Source organism: Mobula birostris, unplaced genomic scaffold (assembly GCF_030028105.1).
Source record: "Mobula birostris isolate sMobBir1 unplaced genomic scaffold, sMobBir1.hap1 scaffold_2106, whole genome shotgun sequence".
Classification (NCBI taxonomy): Eukaryota; Metazoa; Chordata; class Chondrichthyes; order Myliobatiformes; family Myliobatidae; genus Mobula; species Mobula birostris.
Genome location: NW_027275154.1, coordinates 24,873 through 44,511, shown reverse-complemented (window position 1 = coordinate 44,511; position 19,639 = coordinate 24,873). Strand labels below are relative to the sequence as shown.

At 50.6% G+C, this 19,639-nt stretch overlaps 1 protein-coding gene across 1 annotated transcript; it reads right to left on the bottom strand.

The window, feature by feature from the left end:
* Positions 1–5,380: 5,380 nt before the first annotated feature.
* LOC140192677 (uncharacterized) lies at positions 5,381–16,295 on the bottom strand. Its single transcript, XM_072250196.1, has 6 exons — positions 16,222–16,295; positions 11,704–11,820; positions 8,440–8,874; positions 7,641–7,783; positions 7,126–7,190; positions 5,381–6,367 (listed from the first exon to the last, which is right to left on the bottom strand). Exons 1-6 carry the CDS (start codon positions 16,265–16,267, stop codon positions 6,178–6,180), a joined length of 996 nt encoding a protein of 331 aa, XP_072106297.1. The 5' UTR covers positions 16,268–16,295; the 3' UTR covers positions 5,381–6,177.
* Positions 16,296–19,639: the final 3,344 nt, after the last annotated feature.

Here is a 19,639-nt window from a genome sequence, read left to right as displayed (position 1 = left end):
CCCTCCTCTTTCTTCATTCAACTCCCTCATCCTCCCTTCTCATTCTTCTTACCTCCCTCCAGACCACTCATTCCTCTGTCTCAGGAGCCGGGATTCCGAGGAGGAGTTTCCTCCCACCTTTGTGCTCCGTCTCCTTTTCACCTCCCAACTTCAGCGCCCCCCACCTCCCATCCCTCTACTTGACAATCCCTTTCCTCATCTCTCTGCCTCTCTCTGTCGCCTTGTTTTCTCCTCCATCACTCCCGTCCGTTCCTCCCATATCCTACTCCCCCTGCTTCTCCGCTTCGCTCCACTTTCCGCCTCCCCACCCTCCCAATATTGGTAACGTACCTCCTCTGCTCCTTCTCATTATGTGCCTCTCCACTCACCACCATCCTCCATCCCTCTTCTCTTTCTCCATCATCCTCTCTCGCTCCCTCACCCTCCCACCTTTCTCCTTCCCTACTTTTTTTCACCTCTTTGCCACATCTCCCTTCCTCTACTTCCCACTGTCCATATCGCAACCCTTCGCCTTCTCTTTTCATTCCTCTTGCCCGCTCCCTACCCTCATCTATCCCCTCACTCTTTAGCCCGCCATCGACTTCTTCCCTCACCCTCCCTGCTCTCCCTACCGATATATCCCGCCCGCTACATCCCTCCCTCCTTCTACGACAGAAAACTCTGTGTCCACTCTCCACCCTCCCCACAACTCCCCCGCGCCCCTTCCATCCTTTGTAAATTGGTGGAAGGATGGGTTTCATATTATTCTCTGATGGGCTTTGTGGAGAGGCGAGGAGAGGAAGGGAAAGAGAGGAGGGTTTTGCATGGGAGGGAGGAGTGAGGGTGGTAGAGGGTCAGGTTATGGGAATGGAAAGTGGGAGGGAGGGACATGCAAGTTGTATGAGAGGGCGGTAGGTCAATGGGAGGGAAGCGGAGGGTGGAGATGGGGGGGAGGGAGTGAACGTTTCGAGAGGGAGACAAAGGGCATCAGGACAGAAGGAGATAAGATCACGGAGGTTGGATGAGAGATGATTGTGGAGTTATCCCGGGGGCGTTGTGGAGCTTTGGTTCAAGATTAGCTGTGGAGTAGAGGGTGGATTTGAGGCTTGATAACACAGGCGAGGTAATCTTTTCCCCAGCCCTGATGGTGCCTCGATGAGAAGGAGAATGGGGATCTGAAAAAGAGGGAGAGGTAGACGGGGTAGAGAGGTGAGGAAGAGGACAGAGGAGATTGGAAGGGTGTCAAAGGGGCTTTGAATTGGGGTAATTCTGCCAGGTCACCCTATCCTACACTCTTGCAGTCTCTGCCTCTCTGTGAAGGTTTGAAAAATCCGGTCAGGAATATCCCAGGAAGGGACGGCGCACGGCGAGGTGAGAGCCAGCGTGGATTCCCCTCCACGTCCCTCTCCTTTTCACTACACCACCCCGTTTCTTCTAGCTCTTTCTGCACCCTCCTTGTCGCCTTTTCCTCTCGCTTTAACTCATCAGGCTCTCTTCCCACTCAGCCTCCCTCTCCCTCCCCGATCCCTTCAGCCTCCCTCTTACTCCCCCTCCATTCTCATGCTCCTTCCTCCCTGTGTCTTACTCAGGTTCGCTGCCCACGAGCCACGCCATCTCTGTCAATTTCGCTTCCTCTATTTCCATATCTTCTCTCTCCGTCAACCCACCCCCACTGTGACACCTGTACCTCTCCCTCTCCCTCTTTCTCTCTCTTCAACCATCTCCAAATTTCTCTTACCTCACTCCATCCATTCTTCTTCTGTCGCCATCATTCTGTACCAACTCCTTTCTCTCACTTCGACCACCATCAATCTTTTCTCTCCCCACCTTCCCTTCTCTCCCCTACTCTCTACTCTCTTTATCTTCTTTATCCTACCTTTCTCACCCTCTTGAACTGCCCCTCACTCTCCCACTCCCCATCCTACTCCCCTTTCTCTGCCCTTCCTTTCCCCTCTCTCCTTCTCCAACTCTGTCCCTCTCTCTTTCTATCTCTCTGCCTTCCTTCTCAATCCAAGTCCTTTTCCCTCGGTTTACACTGTTTTTTTTTTTCTCTCGGTATTGCTCAGTGCCTCCCCCTCACTATCCTTCATGAATGACCCTAACCTGCTCCTCTCTTCAGCTCCCACCCGATCTCTATCACCTCTCTCCCTATGCCTCTCTATCTCATTGTCCCTCTACATCAGCTCTCTGTTTCTCTCTTCCCTCTCCCTTGCTCCACCACCCGAACGCTCACCTTTTCTTTCTTCCCAGTCTCTCCACTCGCACTGAACTCGCAGCTGATGGTTGTCTGATAACTAACCGGCCGGCTGTTCTCTTCCCAGGAAAGGCGCCACCCGCTGGACAGGTCGTGAAATGGCCGGACATCCCCGTCACCATTTTTATCATCACAGTCGAGATCGGTCACATTCTCCGTTCTACGATTACTGGGCCCGTGTACCTCCCTCAGTAACTGGATGCGGGACATCCTCACCGGGAAACCTCAGTCAGTGCAGATCGGCAGTGACATCACCGATCTGCAGATAGCGCTGAGGAAGCAGAGAGGCTAAAGTCAGTTTTAGAGAGATTGGACGAATGGGCAAGGAAGAGGCAGATGGATGAAGTGTCGGGATGTGTATGGTCATGCACTTTGGTACAAGAAATGAAGCCGTAAGCAATTTTCTAAATGAGAGAAAATCCAAAAATCTGCAGTGCAACGGGAATTGGGAGACCTCGTGCAGGATTCCCGAAAGGTTACTTTACAGTCGATTTGGTGGACAGGAAGCAAAATATCATGTTCGCACTGGGGTCATGTCAAGAGGTTTAAATATAAAAACAAGTGTAACGCGCAGCAAGGTTTCACTACTAAAGCTGATGTAATGGCTGGTCGAAAAAGTTGCACTGTTAGGGTAATGGTTTCTCTGCAGAGCAACGTTTGGGTGATGACTGGAGATAACAGGACTTTGGCATGCAGGGGATACTCAATGGGGGAAATGTTGTTCTTTCCTGTGTGTCTGGGAGCCGGATTGTTCGCGTTCGTTCGTCGGAGAGCGATGGAGAGAGAGGACACGAATGGAGAGGCTCAGAAGACCACGGGGCGGAGTGGACTGAGGAGCGACGGTCCAAGGTCCGGCTACACTTGGAAGCTGACGGGACCAAATTAAAGAAAGTGAGCCCCAACGATGGGCAATGGACTGCTTCATGAGAGTGGGCCCTCTTCTTTTTTATTGTTTTTTTTTTTACTAACCATGTAGTTCAAACTAAGAATTATAAAGATCAATCGTTTAATCGCATATTGTGTAGTGTTTGATATTTTGCGGTGCGGATTTGTAACCGGGCAACAGATCACGCAGCATCCACACGAAGGAGATTTCTCTGTCAGGCGGCGCCGGAAGTTGTTTTCCCCTTGAAGATCCCGTGCGAGCCGAGGCTGAGGATTACACAAGGATGTGACACTGAGGCTCTATAAAGCATTGGTGAGGCCTCACCGTGTATTGTGAGCAGTTCTGGGTCCGTTTCCAAATTCGGCCAGATGCGCTTGCATTGGAAAGGGTTGAAAGGAGGTTCACGGGAATAACTCCGGAATTGAAATGCTTATCAAATCAGAAGCGTTTAATGGCTGGAACTCAGAATAATGAGGTGACGCTGAAACCAATCTCATGTTTAAAGGCCCCAACAATGAATATGTGGAGAGAAAGTTCCCCGTGGTGTGAAAGTCTAAGATCAGTGGAGACACAACGGAATGGAGTTCTGACCTTTACGAACGGATTAGGGAGGAATTTATTTCGCCATAGCTTGGTAAATCTGTGGAATGTGTTATACGGGCGGCTGTGAAGTCTGACATTGGGTATATTGAAGTGAGAGTTTGCCAGTTTCTTGATTTGTCAGGGCATGAAGGAATACGGTTAAAATGCAGGAAATTGGGGCTGTGAGGGAAATGGATGAGACATGATGGAATGGCGAGCAGACTGGATGGGCCAAATGGCATAACACTGCTCCCATATCTTATCGACTTTCTTTTTTTTGAAGTTGCTGTGTTGCTGGATGTCACCATCTCAGTGGATCTATTCTGGGCCAAACACATTCATGCAAACACGAAGAAGGTGTCATGTTCCCGACTGAACAATGTCGGGACGCCCATTCTCCAAATGTGGTGAGCTGACCCTTTAAGACTCAGGCTGCCAATTATTGTCCGTCAGCATATCTTCATGGAAAGTCTGTCGTTAAAGGCTACTTGTTAACCGTGGGAGACGCGTTGCTGGTACGACTGCTTGTGATTTCGGTTTTGGATATCATTAGTATTTCGAGTCTGTGTCGGAGTGTTTTCCAGACCACACTGTGCACTTGTTTTCACCACCACCCGAAGCTCTCTCCTTGCAGAAGGGTTTGCCACGTCTTTCACTGAAGACTCGCAACGTTCTACAGATGACCGTCTGACATGTCGCATCGCCGGCTGGTGTGGAGGCTGCAACGCACATGGTCGCAAGAGGCTGCGGAGAGACGTAGACTGACACTCCCAACACGCTGGAGGAACTCAGCAGGTCGGGCAACATCTGGTCGGACTGTAGAGGGAAGGTGGGGGGAAGGTGGGAAGGAGAAGGCTGGGAGCCACCTCAACTCTGCTGGATCTCCCAGTAGCCACCCACTTGAACTCTGTTTCCCACTCCCATTCATCCTGTCATGATGAGGCTAAACTCAGGTTGGAGGAGCAACACCTGATATACCGTCCAGGTAGTCTCCAGCCCCTTGGTATGAACATAGAATTCTCCAACTTCCGGTAATTCCCTCCCCCTCCCTTCCTCTATGCCCATGTCACTCTGCCCCTCCCCCACCTCCCTATCACCTCCCTCATGGTCCCGCCTCCTTCTACTACCCACTGTGTTTTCCCCTACTCTTTCTTCACCTTTCCTGATATCAGCTCCCTGCCTCCCCTCACCCACGCTTTATCTTTCCCCTTATTGGCTTTTCACCTTGAACCTACCAGACTTCTTCCTAGCACCCTCGCCCCAGGTTCTTTATGGGGCCTCTGCCACTTCCCTCCACAGTCCTGACGAACGGCTCCAACCCGAAACGTCGACCGATCTTTTCCACGGATGCTGCCCGACCTCCTGAGTTCCTTCAGCGTGTTGTGAGTGTTGCTTTGATCCCAGCATCTGCAGATTATTTTGTGTCGGGATGTAGACTGAACCAGCTCCATCAGGGGCACAACGCTCTGCGGCATCGAGGACATCCTCACGATGCGATGCTTTGAAAAGGCGGCGTCCATTACTGAAGCTCCTCACCACCCGGGACAATCTCCCTGCTCTTTGCTACCATCGGGGAAGAGGCACAGGGACCTGAGATCTCAGCCATTCAGGAACTGCTTCTTCCCCTCGTCCACTTTATTTTGAACACATGAGCACCAACTCCACATTTTTTTGCGGTATTTATTGTCGCTTTGTACTTAACATTAATTTCACATTTTTGCGCCTTACTATCCAGCAAAAGATTAAATCTCAGGCGGTATAGGTCACTGATAATAAATCACCTGGGAAACATGCGATACATTCCCTCTATGCTGGGAGAGTGGGCATGCTGGCCTTCATCAGTCAGGGCATGAGTACAGGAGTCGGAAGGACACGTTCCAGTTCGACAAGATATCTGTGAGGACGCACTTGGAGTACGATGTTGAGTTTTGGACGCCCTGTTGTGGGAAAGATGCCACTGATCTGGAAAGAATGCAGGGGGACATTTACGGGGATTTTGCCTGGGGTCGAGGGACAGAATTATGCAGAGAGGTCGGAAACGTTGAAGCTTTATTCTGAAAAGGGTACGGATAGGGCGAATGCGTGTTCTCTTTCTCCTCAGGGCTGGGGTAGAGAGAACATTAGGACACATGATTGAGGTGAGAGTAGCTGAAGAGAGAAGAGGGAGAGCGATTGGATTTTGTAAAAAAGGAGAGAGGGAGTGGGAGAGAGACGGAGTAGAGAATCGAAGGATTGGGAGGTAAGAGGACGGGGAGAGTGAGACAAGAACGTGAGTGGAAAGAAATTCGGATGAAATGGGGAAATGGGAGGGGAGGAGATATGAGGGAGAGAAGGAGTTTAGAGGGACGAGGGTAAAGAGAAGGCGAGATGGCGAGTAAGATTGTGATGCAGAGAGGGAGCAGAATAGGGGAGGAGCGAAGGGCAGAGGATGGGGTTTGTGACAGTCGGGGGGAGAAAGAAAGTGTAGTCATTTGATTCAAGTAGGGCCGACAGGCTTTTGACAAAGTCTCCGGATCTTTTCAGGAATATCCAGGCACACGGGTGCCGTCTTCTCACAGATGAAACGGTGCTGATCATTTTTGCAATTGTGAAGCCAACTGGATTTACACTCACTGCATTCGAACTTTCCAGAGTTCACCTTGTACACGACATTAGAGGCCACTTTCCTGTCAAGGAGGGGTAAACAATTTCAAAAGGAGCAACACAATTCCAGCAGACAGTCCTGTGTCAGTCCCCAAACTACTCCCACTGACTCAATCTGTCCTCACCGACCGGTGTCAGTTCCGAAACTACTCCCACTGACTCAATCTTTCCTCACCGAGCGGTGTCAGTCCACACAATACTCCCACTGACTCAATCTTTCCCCACATAACTCTACCAATTCTCAAAACACTCTCACTAACCTCCTCTCTCCCCACATACCTGTACGAGTTCCCAAAACACTCACTGACTCATTCTCTGCAGCCCTGTGTCAGCCCCAGATTGATCCCTTGCTCAACTCTCTCCCCACAGAGCTCCGGGAGTCCTCAAAATAACCCCACGATCCATTTTCCCCCTACAGTCCTGTTACTTCCCCATTACTCTCAAAGCCCGCCTCTCCCCACGGTCCCGTGTTAGTCCCTAGGATACTCCCACACTCTGAACGTCTTCCCACGGAACCGTGTCAATCTGCAAACTAATCCCACAGCTCCACTCTCCCCACAGGCCGGTCTGATTCCCCAAAATACTTCCCCTGATCCACTTTCTATCTGAAGGCCGCGTCTTTTTCCCCGAAATACTCGCACTCCCCTTTCTCACCCCACAGCCCCATGACATTACCCAATATAATCCCAACGTTCACTCCCTTCTCGCAGCCCGTATCAGTCCCCAAATAAAACTCACGACCCATTCTCTCTTCAAAAACCTACATGAACCCTAATCTCACCCGGCTTTGCATTTTCCAATCCAGTATGAATTATTTTGGTCGCCGACAGCTTTGTTAATAAAATTCTGTGAAATTAAATGGCTGTCATTAATGATTCAAAATGAGCACAATTTAAGGAGCGTCACTCACTTTCTGACCGCCGGCGAGTGTGATGAGACGGAGTGGAGGGATCTTCACTCAGTGTCTGCCCCAGGAGTGTGCGATGGGACGGTATGGAGGGATCTTCAATGAGTGTCTGCCCCAGGAGTGTGCTATGGGACGGTGTGGAGGGAGATTTACTCTGTGTCGGCCCCGGGAATATACGATGGGACGGTGTGGAGGGAGCTTCACTCTGCGTTTGCCCCCGGGAGTGTGCGAAAGGACAGTGTGGAGGAAGAGACGCTCTGTGTCTGACCCCGGGAGTATGTGATGGGATAATGTGGAGGGAGCTTCACTCTGTGTCTGACCCCGGAATATGTGATGGGACGGTGTGGAAGAAGCTCCACTCTGATGTGGATATGTCTTCTGACACATACCTCTTCCTCATTTGAATTTATTTCAAGAAGCTTTGAGTCAGAGTTTGAACAATTCTGTTTCGCTCCGTCGTAAGATATTTCAAATGTGGATATGAAGTAACAAAGGTCTTCATTTCTGATCCAATTCCGGGAACACGCTTGATCTGGAAATCATGAACACGGAACAGTGAATCCTCCTTCATTACTTCCTCTGGGGGGAAAAATCCCTTCACACCGTCCCATCACACTCACGCAGTGTCAAATACAGAATGAAACTCCCTCCACACCGGTCCCATGACCCATTCCGGCGTTCAAACACAGAATGAAACTCCCCCTGACCCTTCCAACACACACACCCGGTGTCAGACACGGAGTGAAGCTCACTCCGCGCCGTCCCATCACAGACACTCGGCATCAGTAACAGGCCGAATCTCCATCCACACTGTCATATCACACATACCCAGGGTCAGACAGTGAGAAGCTCCCCCGCACGGTCTATCAGAAACACACGGTTTCAACCGCGGAATGACGCACTGCCGGCGTCAGACCCTGAGCTAATCTGTCTCCGGAGCACCGCATCACGCACTCCCGGGTACAGATACTAGGTGTCTCTCCCTCCACACCTCCCCATCACACATTCTCCATGTAGGACACTAGGTGGCGCTCCACCCCACCGTCCCATAACACACACTCGGTGTAACCCTACGGGTGTCGGTCCAATCGCATCCTCATAATGAACATTCCCGAGACCAGCCACAAGGTATAGATTCCTCTTTCTATCCCGTGATTAGGAACTGGTGAATGGCGGCTGTTATCTCACCTTTCCTCCTCGTCAGCAGATGGCAGATTTGAGCCTTGGTTTCGTTCAGAGCTCTACACTGCATTTCGAGGTAATTGAAAATTCGGCGGAGATCGGTTTGCTTTTGATGCTGAACAGAGAGATCGGTGCTCAGGACGGAGAGGTTGCTTTCCAGGACGAACGATTTGTTTACTAGGATGGAGTAGTTGCTTTGGAGTTTAAACATTTTGTGTTCGAGGATGGAGACGTTGTTGCTGGGGACGGAAACATTATTGAGACATTTATCCTGGGGGATGTCCTCGCGGGAATCCTCTGATGTCATTGGTTCAAGGGTTGAGTTCGGCTGGTAAATTTGCAGTAGACATTGGCACTGGGTCCTGTTCATCTCCTGATGTTGTTCCCAAAGTCTCTGGTACTTTTGATCGGAGGCGATCAGAGACTGACGGATCTGTAACACTGAGAGAGAGAGAGGGTGAATGGTGTGTTGGTGTCACGGTGAGTGGCGTGTCGGTGTTGTATTGAGGGATGTGTCGACATCACGACGATGAGTGTGTCCATGCTCCGGTCAAAAGCCTGTCACTGTCGCGGTGGGATTTGTGACGGCGTCAAGGAGAGAACCGTTTCCGTGTTGTGGAGAGGCGCGTATCAGTGTTACGGTAAAGGCTGTTTATGTGTTCCTGTGAAGAGCGTGTCGGTTGTTACGATGAGAGGTGAGTCGGTGTCACTGTGAGGTGCATTTCTGAGTTATGGTGATGGGCGTGTCGGTGTCATGGTGAGATGCGTGAAGGTGTCAGGGTGAGTGTTATGTCGGTGCCTGACTAATTGCTGTCGGGGGCAAGGATTTCTAATTCCGGATCATTGAGATCCCTTCTGGAGGATCTACGAACTGTACAAATGGGACTGTCTGTAACTGAACCCGAGGTGAAACAAAATCCTTAGTAACAGATTTTCTGGAGCTGTTCGGGAGGGGTTAAATAAACTCAGCGGTGAGATAAAACTGCATATATGACGTCGTGGATATCGTTCAGTCGTGGCAGAAGGAAGATTACAGCTGGGAGCTTAACGCCCAAGGACAGACATTGTATTGAAAAGACAGGCAGGTGTGCACAGGGAGCGGCGTGACTCTGTTGGTAAAAACTGGAATAAAATGATTGGAAAGATGTGGCATAGGATCGTAAGTTGTAGAATCATTGTGGCTCGAGTTACAAAACTGCAAAGGTAAAAAGCCAAGGATATCAAACGTTTCTTCAGGTATATAGAGTGTAAAGCAGAGCCGAGAGTAGATATTGGATCACTGGAAAAGGATACTGGGGACATAGTAACGGGGAAAGGGAAATGGTGAAGGCATTGAAGAAGGATTACGCAACAGGATTTATGTGAAAAACACTAGCATTATGCGTGAGATTTGAGATTGTCGGGGGGCTGAAGTGACTGAAGGTGGCACTGGTACAGAGAGGGTGCTTGTGAAACTGAGAAGTATGAGGTAGACAAGACATTTTGAATAGATGGTCTACAACCCAGGGTTCTGAAGGAGGTGACTGAAGAGATTGTGGAGCATTACAATTGCTTCTTCAATGATCATTGGATTCTGCCATGGTTCCGGAGACTCGGAAATTGCAGATGACACTCCACTCTTCAACAAGGGAGATAGGCAGAAGGAAGGAAATCACTGGCCTGTCACTCCGACCCCTGTAGTTGGCAAGATATTGCAGTCGATTATTAAGTGTGTGCTTTCGGCGTACTTGGAGGCCCATGATAAAATAGGCCGAAGTCAGCATAGCTTCGTTCAAGGAAAATCTTAGAAACAGAGAAAGTCCGCAGCACAATATGGCCCACGGCCCACAATGTTGTGCCGAAAATGAAATTACTTTAGAAATTATCTCGGGTAACACATAGCCCTCTACATTTCTAAGCTCAATGTCCCTGTCCAGTAGTCTTTTAAAAGACCCTATCGTATCTGCTTCCACCAACCTCGCCGGAAGCCTATTATACACACCCACCACTGTCTGGGTGAAAAAAAAAAAACCCTGACATATCCTCTGTACCTACTTTCCGGCACCACAAAGCTGTGCCCTCTCGTGTTAGTCATTTCAGCCCCGGGAAAAAGCCTCCGATTATCCAAACGTTCAATGCCTCTCATCATCTTCTACACAGATTGAGATTTATCAAAATCTTGCATGATCAGTCCTTGAAATTCTTTGTAGGAACATGGCTCAGGTTAAACAAAGGGGAATCGGTGCATTTTGTGTACTTGGATTTTCAGAAGTCCATTGACAATGTACCACACATGAGGCTGAATAACAGGTTAAAACCCTATGCTGTCACAGGAAAAAAAAAAAAACATTCATAGAGCAGTGACTGATTTGCAGGACACAAAGAGTGGGAATGAAATGACGGGAGAAACCTCTGGTTGGCTACCGACGACTGGTGGTGTTCCAGAAGGTCTGAGATGAGACCGCTACCTTTTACATAAAATATCAGCAATGTAGATGAAGGAAATAATAGGGTTTTGGCCATGTTTGCGGAAAGTGCAAAGATAAGTAGAGCGGCTGGTGTTGCAGAGGAAGAGGAGAGGACATAGAAAACCTACATAGGTGAGGAGAATTGGCCAAGAAGTGTCAGGTGGAATACAGTGTCTGTTCAGGCACTTTTAAGCAAGAAGTAAAAGCGTAGATTATTTTCTAAACGTAGGGAGAATTGCAAAGGGACTGTAGAGGGCGATATTGGGTTTATTTAGTGCAGAGGTTAATAGATTCTTGATTAGTCAGTGTATGAAGGGATACGGGGAGGAGGCAGCAGATTGGGGTTCAGAGGGAAATTGATCTTCCATGATGAAAAGGCGGAGCAGGCTGGAAGAGCCAAGCGGCCTAAGCCTGCTCCTGTGTCTGAATGTCTTATGCTCCTATACTCATGGCGAAACTGTGTCGGTGTTACTGTGAGAAATGTGCCGGTATGACTTTCAGAGCGGGTCCCTTATTCGGAACCGGGCATTTCCAGGTCACGGAGACGGGTGTGTCACGGTCAGGGCAGTTTCCAAATAAGCGTGTCACGAGGAGGTGCGGGTTCCTGCCCGTGTCGCTGTACGGGTAGCGATGTTGTCACGCTGAGGGGCGGGCCGGTTACGGCGTGACCGCGTCACGGTAACGGTCCTCTTAGTGTTACGAAGAGGGTCATGTCGTTATGACATTGAGAACCGTGTCGGCGTCACTGTGAGGTTTTACGCGGGCACTTCAATCCTTTCCGCTTCCTAATGGTCGGACACCATCCGGTTCCCGTTGGACTCACCATAGATCAAGAGCCCGGCCACTATCGCGACGAGGACGGACGTAACTAAGCAGAGCAGGCAGATCTTCAGGCAGGATCTATTTCCGATGTTCTCTTTCGGCTCTTGTTTATGCGCACCTGTAGAGAGACCATTCAGTATGTGTGAATTCAGCCGTGACACCCACAGGGTTTCGCTCCCACCCAACATCGGCGCTCTCTCCGTCCACCACGATCACCCCCGCCCCCGCCCCCCCCCCCCCTCAATCTCATCAACTTTCCAGTCGGCATCGCTGAGAGTTCAAATTCCATGACTCTGGAAAACTCTGACTGTTGTCTCACTGATTCGAGGGGTGTTTTACTGTCTTCAGTGTGATCGATGAAGTTAGAGTCCTGGATGTTGTCCACATGGACCTGAGTTGGGCGTTTGAGTCAGTCCCTCAGGAGAGCCTTATCCAACAGATCATGGGGAATTGTCCGTTAGCATTCGGAGTTTGTTATTTTTCAAAGTTGTAAATTGTTCGGAAATTAGTTTAGGATTACATTGAAGAATTGCTTTGTCCTGAATGGCGGGGTGGTTCAGGGTTAAATATAAAGAAATAAAGAAAGAAGATTTGATAATAAATGTATTTTGAATACTGAGATTTTAACTTTGAGTTGGCCTGCTTACACAGGGCACAGAGTGCTGACGGATGGGACTTATTCTCGCTTGTGGTCTGTGATTAGTGGCGTTCCGCAGTGACCAGCGCGGGGACCTCTGGTATTGTTGATGGATCGGACTGACATGGATGAAAATGGAGTTGGGTGGGTTGGTAAATTTGCAAACGAGCCAAAGTTTGGTGGCATTGTGGCCAGTGTAGAAAATCGTCCATGGATTCAGTGGAATATCGATCAGTTGTTAATGTGGGTGGAGAAAAGGCAGATGAAGTTTAACCCGGGTCAATGTGAGGCTTTGCGCTTTACCAAGTAAATGTGAAGGGACAGGAAACAGTTAACGGCAGAACTTAAATGGCGACAAACAGAGGAATCTTGGGATTATCGTGCAGGGCAGTAGGGTGTTAAAGAGTTAACTTTAGACTGGCCTTTGGCAACGTCTCTGTCATGGAAGAGTCATTCATAATTTTGTGATGCATTGGATCTACAGTGAATTGGCCATTTGGAATCCGAATTGGCTTGTCTACAGAACACAGAGACCGGAGGCCGTTGGTTGGTCGTCAGTGACAAGTGGTGTTAACTACTGATCCGCAATGGGAAATCTGCCGTCTGTGGCAAAAGCTCAGATGAGAACATGGATAATAATCTAGCCATTGTATGTTTAGGACATCCCGCCTGGTAGATTTCGTAAATTGGTTTATTATTGTCACACAGAGAAGGCAGACCAAGCTTTTCACCACATAACAGACTCACAGTGTTATTCTGAGTACATTCCCTTTGGTATTAGACATTTCAACTTTGGTGAAAAGATACTAACAGTCTAATCTCTCTATGCTTCTCATATTCTAAAAAAAGAATCCTCTGTCTCAACTTCCGCCGTTCCAGAGAAAATAAACCAAGTGTCCAACCTCTCGTTGTTACACATGTCATCTAATCTAGGCAGCGTCCTGTTCAAACTCCTTGGAGACACTCCAAAGCCTTGACATCCTTCCTGTAATGTGGTGACCGGAACGTTGTACAATCCGCCTGATACAGCCTAATTTGAGCATTATAATGTTGCAACACAGCGTCCTAACTTGTTAACATAATGCCCGACTAATAAAGGCAACCATACTTATCGCCTTCTTAACAAAGATCATAGAATGGTACTGCATAGTACAGGCCCTTCGGCCCACATTGTTGTGCCGACCCTCATACCCTGCCTCCCACAGAACCCCCCACCTTAAATTGCTCCATATACCTGCCTAGTAGTCTCTTAAATTTCACGAGTGAATTTGCCTCCGTCACTGACTCAGGCAGTGCATTCCACGCACCAACCACACTCCGAGTAAAAAACCTTCCTCGAATATTCCCCATGAACTTCCCACCCCCTTACCTGAAAGCCATGTCCTCTTGTATTGAGCAGAGGTGCCCTGGGGAAGAGGCGCTGGCTATCCACTCTATCTATTCCTCTTAATATCTTCTACACCTCTATCATGTCTCCTCTCATCCTCCTTCTCTTCAAAGAGTAAAGCCCTACCTCCCTTAATCTCTGATCATAATGCATACTCTCTAAACCAGGCAGCATCCTGGTAAATCTCCTCTGTACCCTTTCCAATGCTTCCACATCCTTCCTATAGTGGGGAGGTAAACAGTGAATACAGTTATCTCTGTAGTGGGATCTCGATTTGCTGGGGAAGTGGCCGAGTGGGCAAATGCAATTTAGATCAGAGAAATGCAAGCTATCCTATTTCAGTATGGCAACCCAGGGTAAGACTTCACACTGGGGGGGCGGGGGGCGGTGTAGGTGTTCCTGGTAAGCGTTGCAGAACAGAGGGATCCAGGGGTACAGAAACATGGTTCCCCGAAAGTGGAGTCACAGGTAGACAGGGACACCGGGGACTGTTATAGAACAAAGGGACCCAGGTGTACAGGGACACGTTCCCTGAAAGTGGAGCCACAGGTAGACAGGGTCCCTGGGGAGTGTTGCAGAACAGAGGGACACAGGGCTGCAGAGACACGGTTCCCAGAAAGTGGAGTCCAGGTAGACAGCGACTCTGGGGTGTGATGTACAACAGAGGGACCCAGGAGGTACATGTACACGGTTCCTTGAAAGTGGAGTCACAGGTAGACAGGGACCCTGGGGATTGTTGTAGAACGGAGGCACCCAGGGGTGCAGGGACACGATTTCCTGAAAAGGAACTCACAGGTAGATGTGGCGGTGATGTCGGGAGGGAACAGAAGGGAAAGAGTAGGAGAGGGTGAGAGAGAGAGAGGGGTGAGTGAGGGGGAGACAGATGGGGTGAAGAGTGACAGAGGATGAGAGACAGGAAGAGAGGAAGGAGAGGACGAAGAGGCAGAGAGAGTTTGAAAGAAGGGGAGGGGTGAAAGGGGGAAAGGGGAGAGGGGGAGTGGATGATAGCGGGGAGAAGGGGAGAGAGAGGGGTGAGAGAAGAGAGAGGGGATGACAGCGGGGGGAAAGTGGGAGGGGTGGGAAGGGAAGAGAGGGAGAAGAGAATGCAGAGAGTGAGTGAGAAAGAAAGGAAAGGAAAACCATATAACCACACAACCATATAACAATTACAGTACGGAGACAGGCCATCTCGGCCCTTCTCGTCCGTGCCGAACGCTTACTCTCACCTAGTCCCACCGACCTGCACACAGCCGATAACCTTCATTTCTTTCCTGTCCATATAGCTGTCCAGTTTGACTTTAAACGACAACATCGAACCTGCCTCAACCACTTCTCGTTCCACACAGCTACCACTCTCTGAGTAAAGAAGTTCCCCTTCATGTTACCCCTAAACTTTTGCCCTTTAAATCTCAACTCGTGTCCCCTTGTTTGAATGTCCCCCACTCTCAGTGGAAAAAAATAAGCCTATCCGTGCCAACTCTATATATCGCTCTCATCATTTTAAATACCTCTATCAAGTCCCCCCTCAACAGTCTACCTTTTAAATAATAAAGACCCAACCTGTTCAACCTCAGAAGAGGTTGAGGAGAGGGAAAGAGATACAGGGAGAGTGTGGAGGCTGGAAGCAGAAGGGGAGAGAGGGGTGAGATAGTGGGGTTAGAAAGGAGAGAGAGTGGATTTTAAAATGTTATCGACCTCTCGCCTTCATCACCGGCTCTACCATTCCCGTCGCTACTCAACAGACCTTGAACGACCCTCCGAAATCCCATGCCATCACCCAGCGCTCGCTCCTTTCTCCGCACCGCCTCTCCCACGACATTCACACCACGGCGCCCTTCCCACAGAATGTTCTTCTCCCACGCCACTCTCTTCTCACCTCTGTCATAACGCTCCCTCCATAGAGACCCTGCCACGGCGCACCCTACACCCGGCCCTTCCCAAAAATCACTGTCCTCTCACACGCCCCCATCAGTTAACAATGCCTCCTCTACGACGCCGCTCCAATGAATTCCCTCTCAATCAGGGAATCACCGGAGTCAACACGACACTTGCTCTGAACAGCATTAGAAACGTCTCCTAAACACAGTCAGAGCAATGAGGATTAATGTGATGCCCATGTGTCGGGACACGCAGCTCAGATAGGGCCCAGTACGAAACATCTGTTTCAGCTGGGGACAGAGCAGTGCCGGTCAGAAACAGAGTGCAGCTCCCTCCGCACCGTCCCATAACACACTCCCGTGGGAAGGCACAAAGTGAAGCTTCCTCCGCACCGTCACATCACACAATCCCTCGGTAATAAAAAGAGTGAAGCTCCCTTCACCCCGTCCTATCATACACTCCCGTGGTCAGAAACAGAGTGAAGCTCTCTCTGCAGCGTAATATCACACACTCCCCTGGTCAGACACAGAGAATCTCCCTCCACAACGGCCCATCACACACTCCCGTGATCAGACACATAATGGGGCTCTCTCCCTCCGTCTTTCTGCCCCACTAACCTCTGGAAGGAGACCGTGAGTCCATTTTGACGATCTTCGCATTCATGTAAGTCTCGCACTGTCCTCCTGTGGAAGATTCTCTGAGTCTCTGAGCTCAGCGAGGGGAAGGAAATGTTGTCAGAGGAAGCCCATGTTGACAAGGGGATGTGGCAGTCACAAACAAACACCGGATAAACAGCTGATGAAGGGACCAGGGGGAGGAGAGAGACTGAGGGTGTTGGAGAACGTGATCCAGTGAGACGAGAGTGGCGGGGCAAAGAATGGTGAGAGTGGGGAGTTAGGCGGAGGGAGAGAAAAGGCAAGATCGGGGTTGGCGGAGAGAGAGAAGCATATAGCGGGGGCAGAGTGGGTAGAGAGGGGTGAGAGATGGGGTAGTGTGAGGAAAAAGCTGGGAAAGTAAGACAAGTGGACATGGCGAAACAGGGGGTGGGGGAGAGAGAGGTGGAGCCATAGAGTGTGAGGAGTCGGAGAGGGATTGGGAGAGACAGCGGAAGAAAGAGGGAAGAGAGGAACCGGGAGGGAGGGATGAGCGATTAAGAAGGTAGACGATGGGGGAGAGAAGAATCGAAGGAGACGATTGAGGAAAGCTATGGACAGAGGAGTAGAGAATGATGGCCGCCTCAGAAGGAAGGAAATGTCGGAGGGATTCGTGTCACTAATAAAAAGCCTCCATTTTCCTCGAGATTTGCACCGTCCCAGTTGTTTCCTGGTTTGCGCGTCGGACGCTCCCTCAGCTCCGGCTCATCGCCGGGGCTTCAGACCCTGTGTCCATGAGAAACCACGGCCCCGGTTAAAACACCCAGACCCACCGAAGTGAGTGAGTGCACTCCCTCAGACTGAGGTGAACGGCTCTCCTTACCCATCATCTTCTCCAAGGTGGCGGTCGAGGGAGTTAGTGGTGGATGAGGAGGCGGAGGCGGTTGTGGTGTAAACTCTCCCGCGCCCCGTTCGTTGTGTCGGGCTCCCTCTGGCGCTGCACAGACCGGCTGAGAGAGACTCCGGCCCCTGCGATAGGGGACAGCTTGGGGGGTAGGAGTGAGTGGAGGGGACAGAAGTGAAAACGGGTAGGGTCAGGGGCAGTATAGTCATGGGAGGGATGTGGAAGGTAAAGTGAGGAAGGCGTGCAGGGTGAGGATGTGAGAAGAGGGAGTGCAGGAGAGGGAGGATTTGGGAGCGAGTAGAAAATGGTGGAGAGAATGTGGTGGAGGATGTGTTCGAGTGGGGTGAGGCTAGAAATCCGTCACTGATGGTGTTCGCCAGGGAGTCGCAGGTGGGTCCAAAGATCTTTGGCAACTATATTCACCATTTGTAGCAGATTTTACAACTTGCGGTTGGGAAGCTTGGAGACGGCCCTAACGTTGGCGGCGTGGTAAACAGTAAATCCAGTTATCTCCATAGTGGGACCTCGATTGGCTGGTGCAGTGGTTTAGTGGGCAAATACGATCTAGATCAGTGAAGAGACGGTTCTCGTATTTCAGTATGACAACCCAGGCTGTGTCCTTCACATCGGTGGGGTGGGGAGTATTACTGGATAGTGTTGTAGAACAGAGGGAGCCAAGACAGAGGAACATGGCTCACTGAAGGTGCAGTCACGGGTAGACAGGGACCCTGAGGAGTGTTGCAGAACAGACGGATCCAGGGATGTAGGGACACGATTCCCTGAAAGTGAAATCACGGGTAGATGGGGTGGTGAGGAAGCTGGAGAAGAGAGGGAAACGAGTGGGAGAGAGTGAGACAGAAGGGAGAGAGACAGGGAGACAGATGGGGTTAAGAGTGGCAGAGGCTGAGAGACAGGAAGAGAGGATGGAGAGGACGAGGAGGGACGATATTGTTTGAAAGAGGTGGAGAGGGGAGAAAGAGGGAAAAAGGGAGAGGGAGGGTACAGTCGAGGGACTAAAGGGAGAAGGAGGGGGAGAAAGAGGAGAAGGGGATGACAGAGTGGAAAATGGGGAGGGGTGGGAAGGGAAGTGGGGGGTGTGATAATGGAAAGAGTAGGTCAGAAAGAAAGGATCAGAGAAGATGAGAGGAGAGATAAAGTGAGAATGGGTAGTCAGGAAGCAGAAAGGCAAAGATAGTTCGGTTAGAAACGAGAGAGAGTGGATTTTAAAATTTTAATGACCTCTCTGTCACTTCCCCGCCTTTCCCAGTCCCGTCGCTACACAACAGTCCTTCAACGGCCCTCCAAAATGCCATGCCATCACCCAGCGCACACTCCTCAATGCCCCTTCCTCCGCACCGCCTCTCCCACGACATTCACACTACGGCGCCCTTCACAAAGAATGTTCTTCTCCCACGCCACTCCCTCCTCACAAGTTTCATCACGTTCCCTCCATAGAGTCCCTTCGACAGCGCTTCCGACACCCGGCCCTTACCAAAGCTCACACATGTCCCCAACCGTTCACAATGCTCCCTCCACGACGCCGCTCCCATGAATTCCCTCTCAATCAGGGAATCACTAGAGTCAACCCGACACTTGCCCTGAACAGCATTAGAAACGTCTCCTAAATACAGTCAGAGCAATAAGGATAAAACTGGGCCTATCTGTCCAGATCCGAGGCTTAGAGCGGGCCCACATACGATACACCAGTTTCAGCTGGGGACAGAGCATTGAGGGTCTGAAGCAGAGCAAATCTCCGTCCACACCGTCCCATCACACACTCCTGGAGTCAGACACAGAGTGAAGCTCCGTCCGCAACGTCCTATCACACACACCCGGGGTCAGACACAGAGTGAATGTCCCTGCACACCGTCCCATCACAAACTCCCGGGGTCAGACACAGAGTGAATCTCCCTCCGCACCATCCCGTCACTCACCCCTGGGGTCAGACACAGAGTGAATCTCCCTCCACACCGTCCCATCACATATTCCCGGGGTCAGGCACCGAGTGAATCTCCCTCCACACCGTCCGATCACACACTCCTGGAGTCAGACACAGAGTGAAGTTCCGCCCGCAACGTCCTATCACACACACCCGGGGTCAGACACAGAGTGAATCTCCCTCCGCAACATCCCGTCACTCACCCCTGGGGTCAGACACAGAGTGAATCTCCCTCCACACCGTCTCATCACATACTCCCGGGGTCAGAGACAGAGTGAATCTCCCTCCGCACCGTCCCGTCACTCACCCCTGGGGTCAGACACAGAGTGAATCTCCCTCCACACCGTCCCATCACGTATTCCCGGGGTCCCTCCACACTGTCCGATCACACACTCCTGGAGTCAGACACAGAGTGAAGTTCCGTCCGCAACGTCCTATCACACACACCCGGGGTCAGGCACAGAGTGAATCTCCCTCCGCACCGTCCCATCACACACTCCCGGGGTCAGACACAGAGTGAATCTCCCTGCACACCATCCCATCACAGACTCCCGGGGTCAGACACAGAGTGAATCTCCCTCCGCACCGTCCCGTCACTC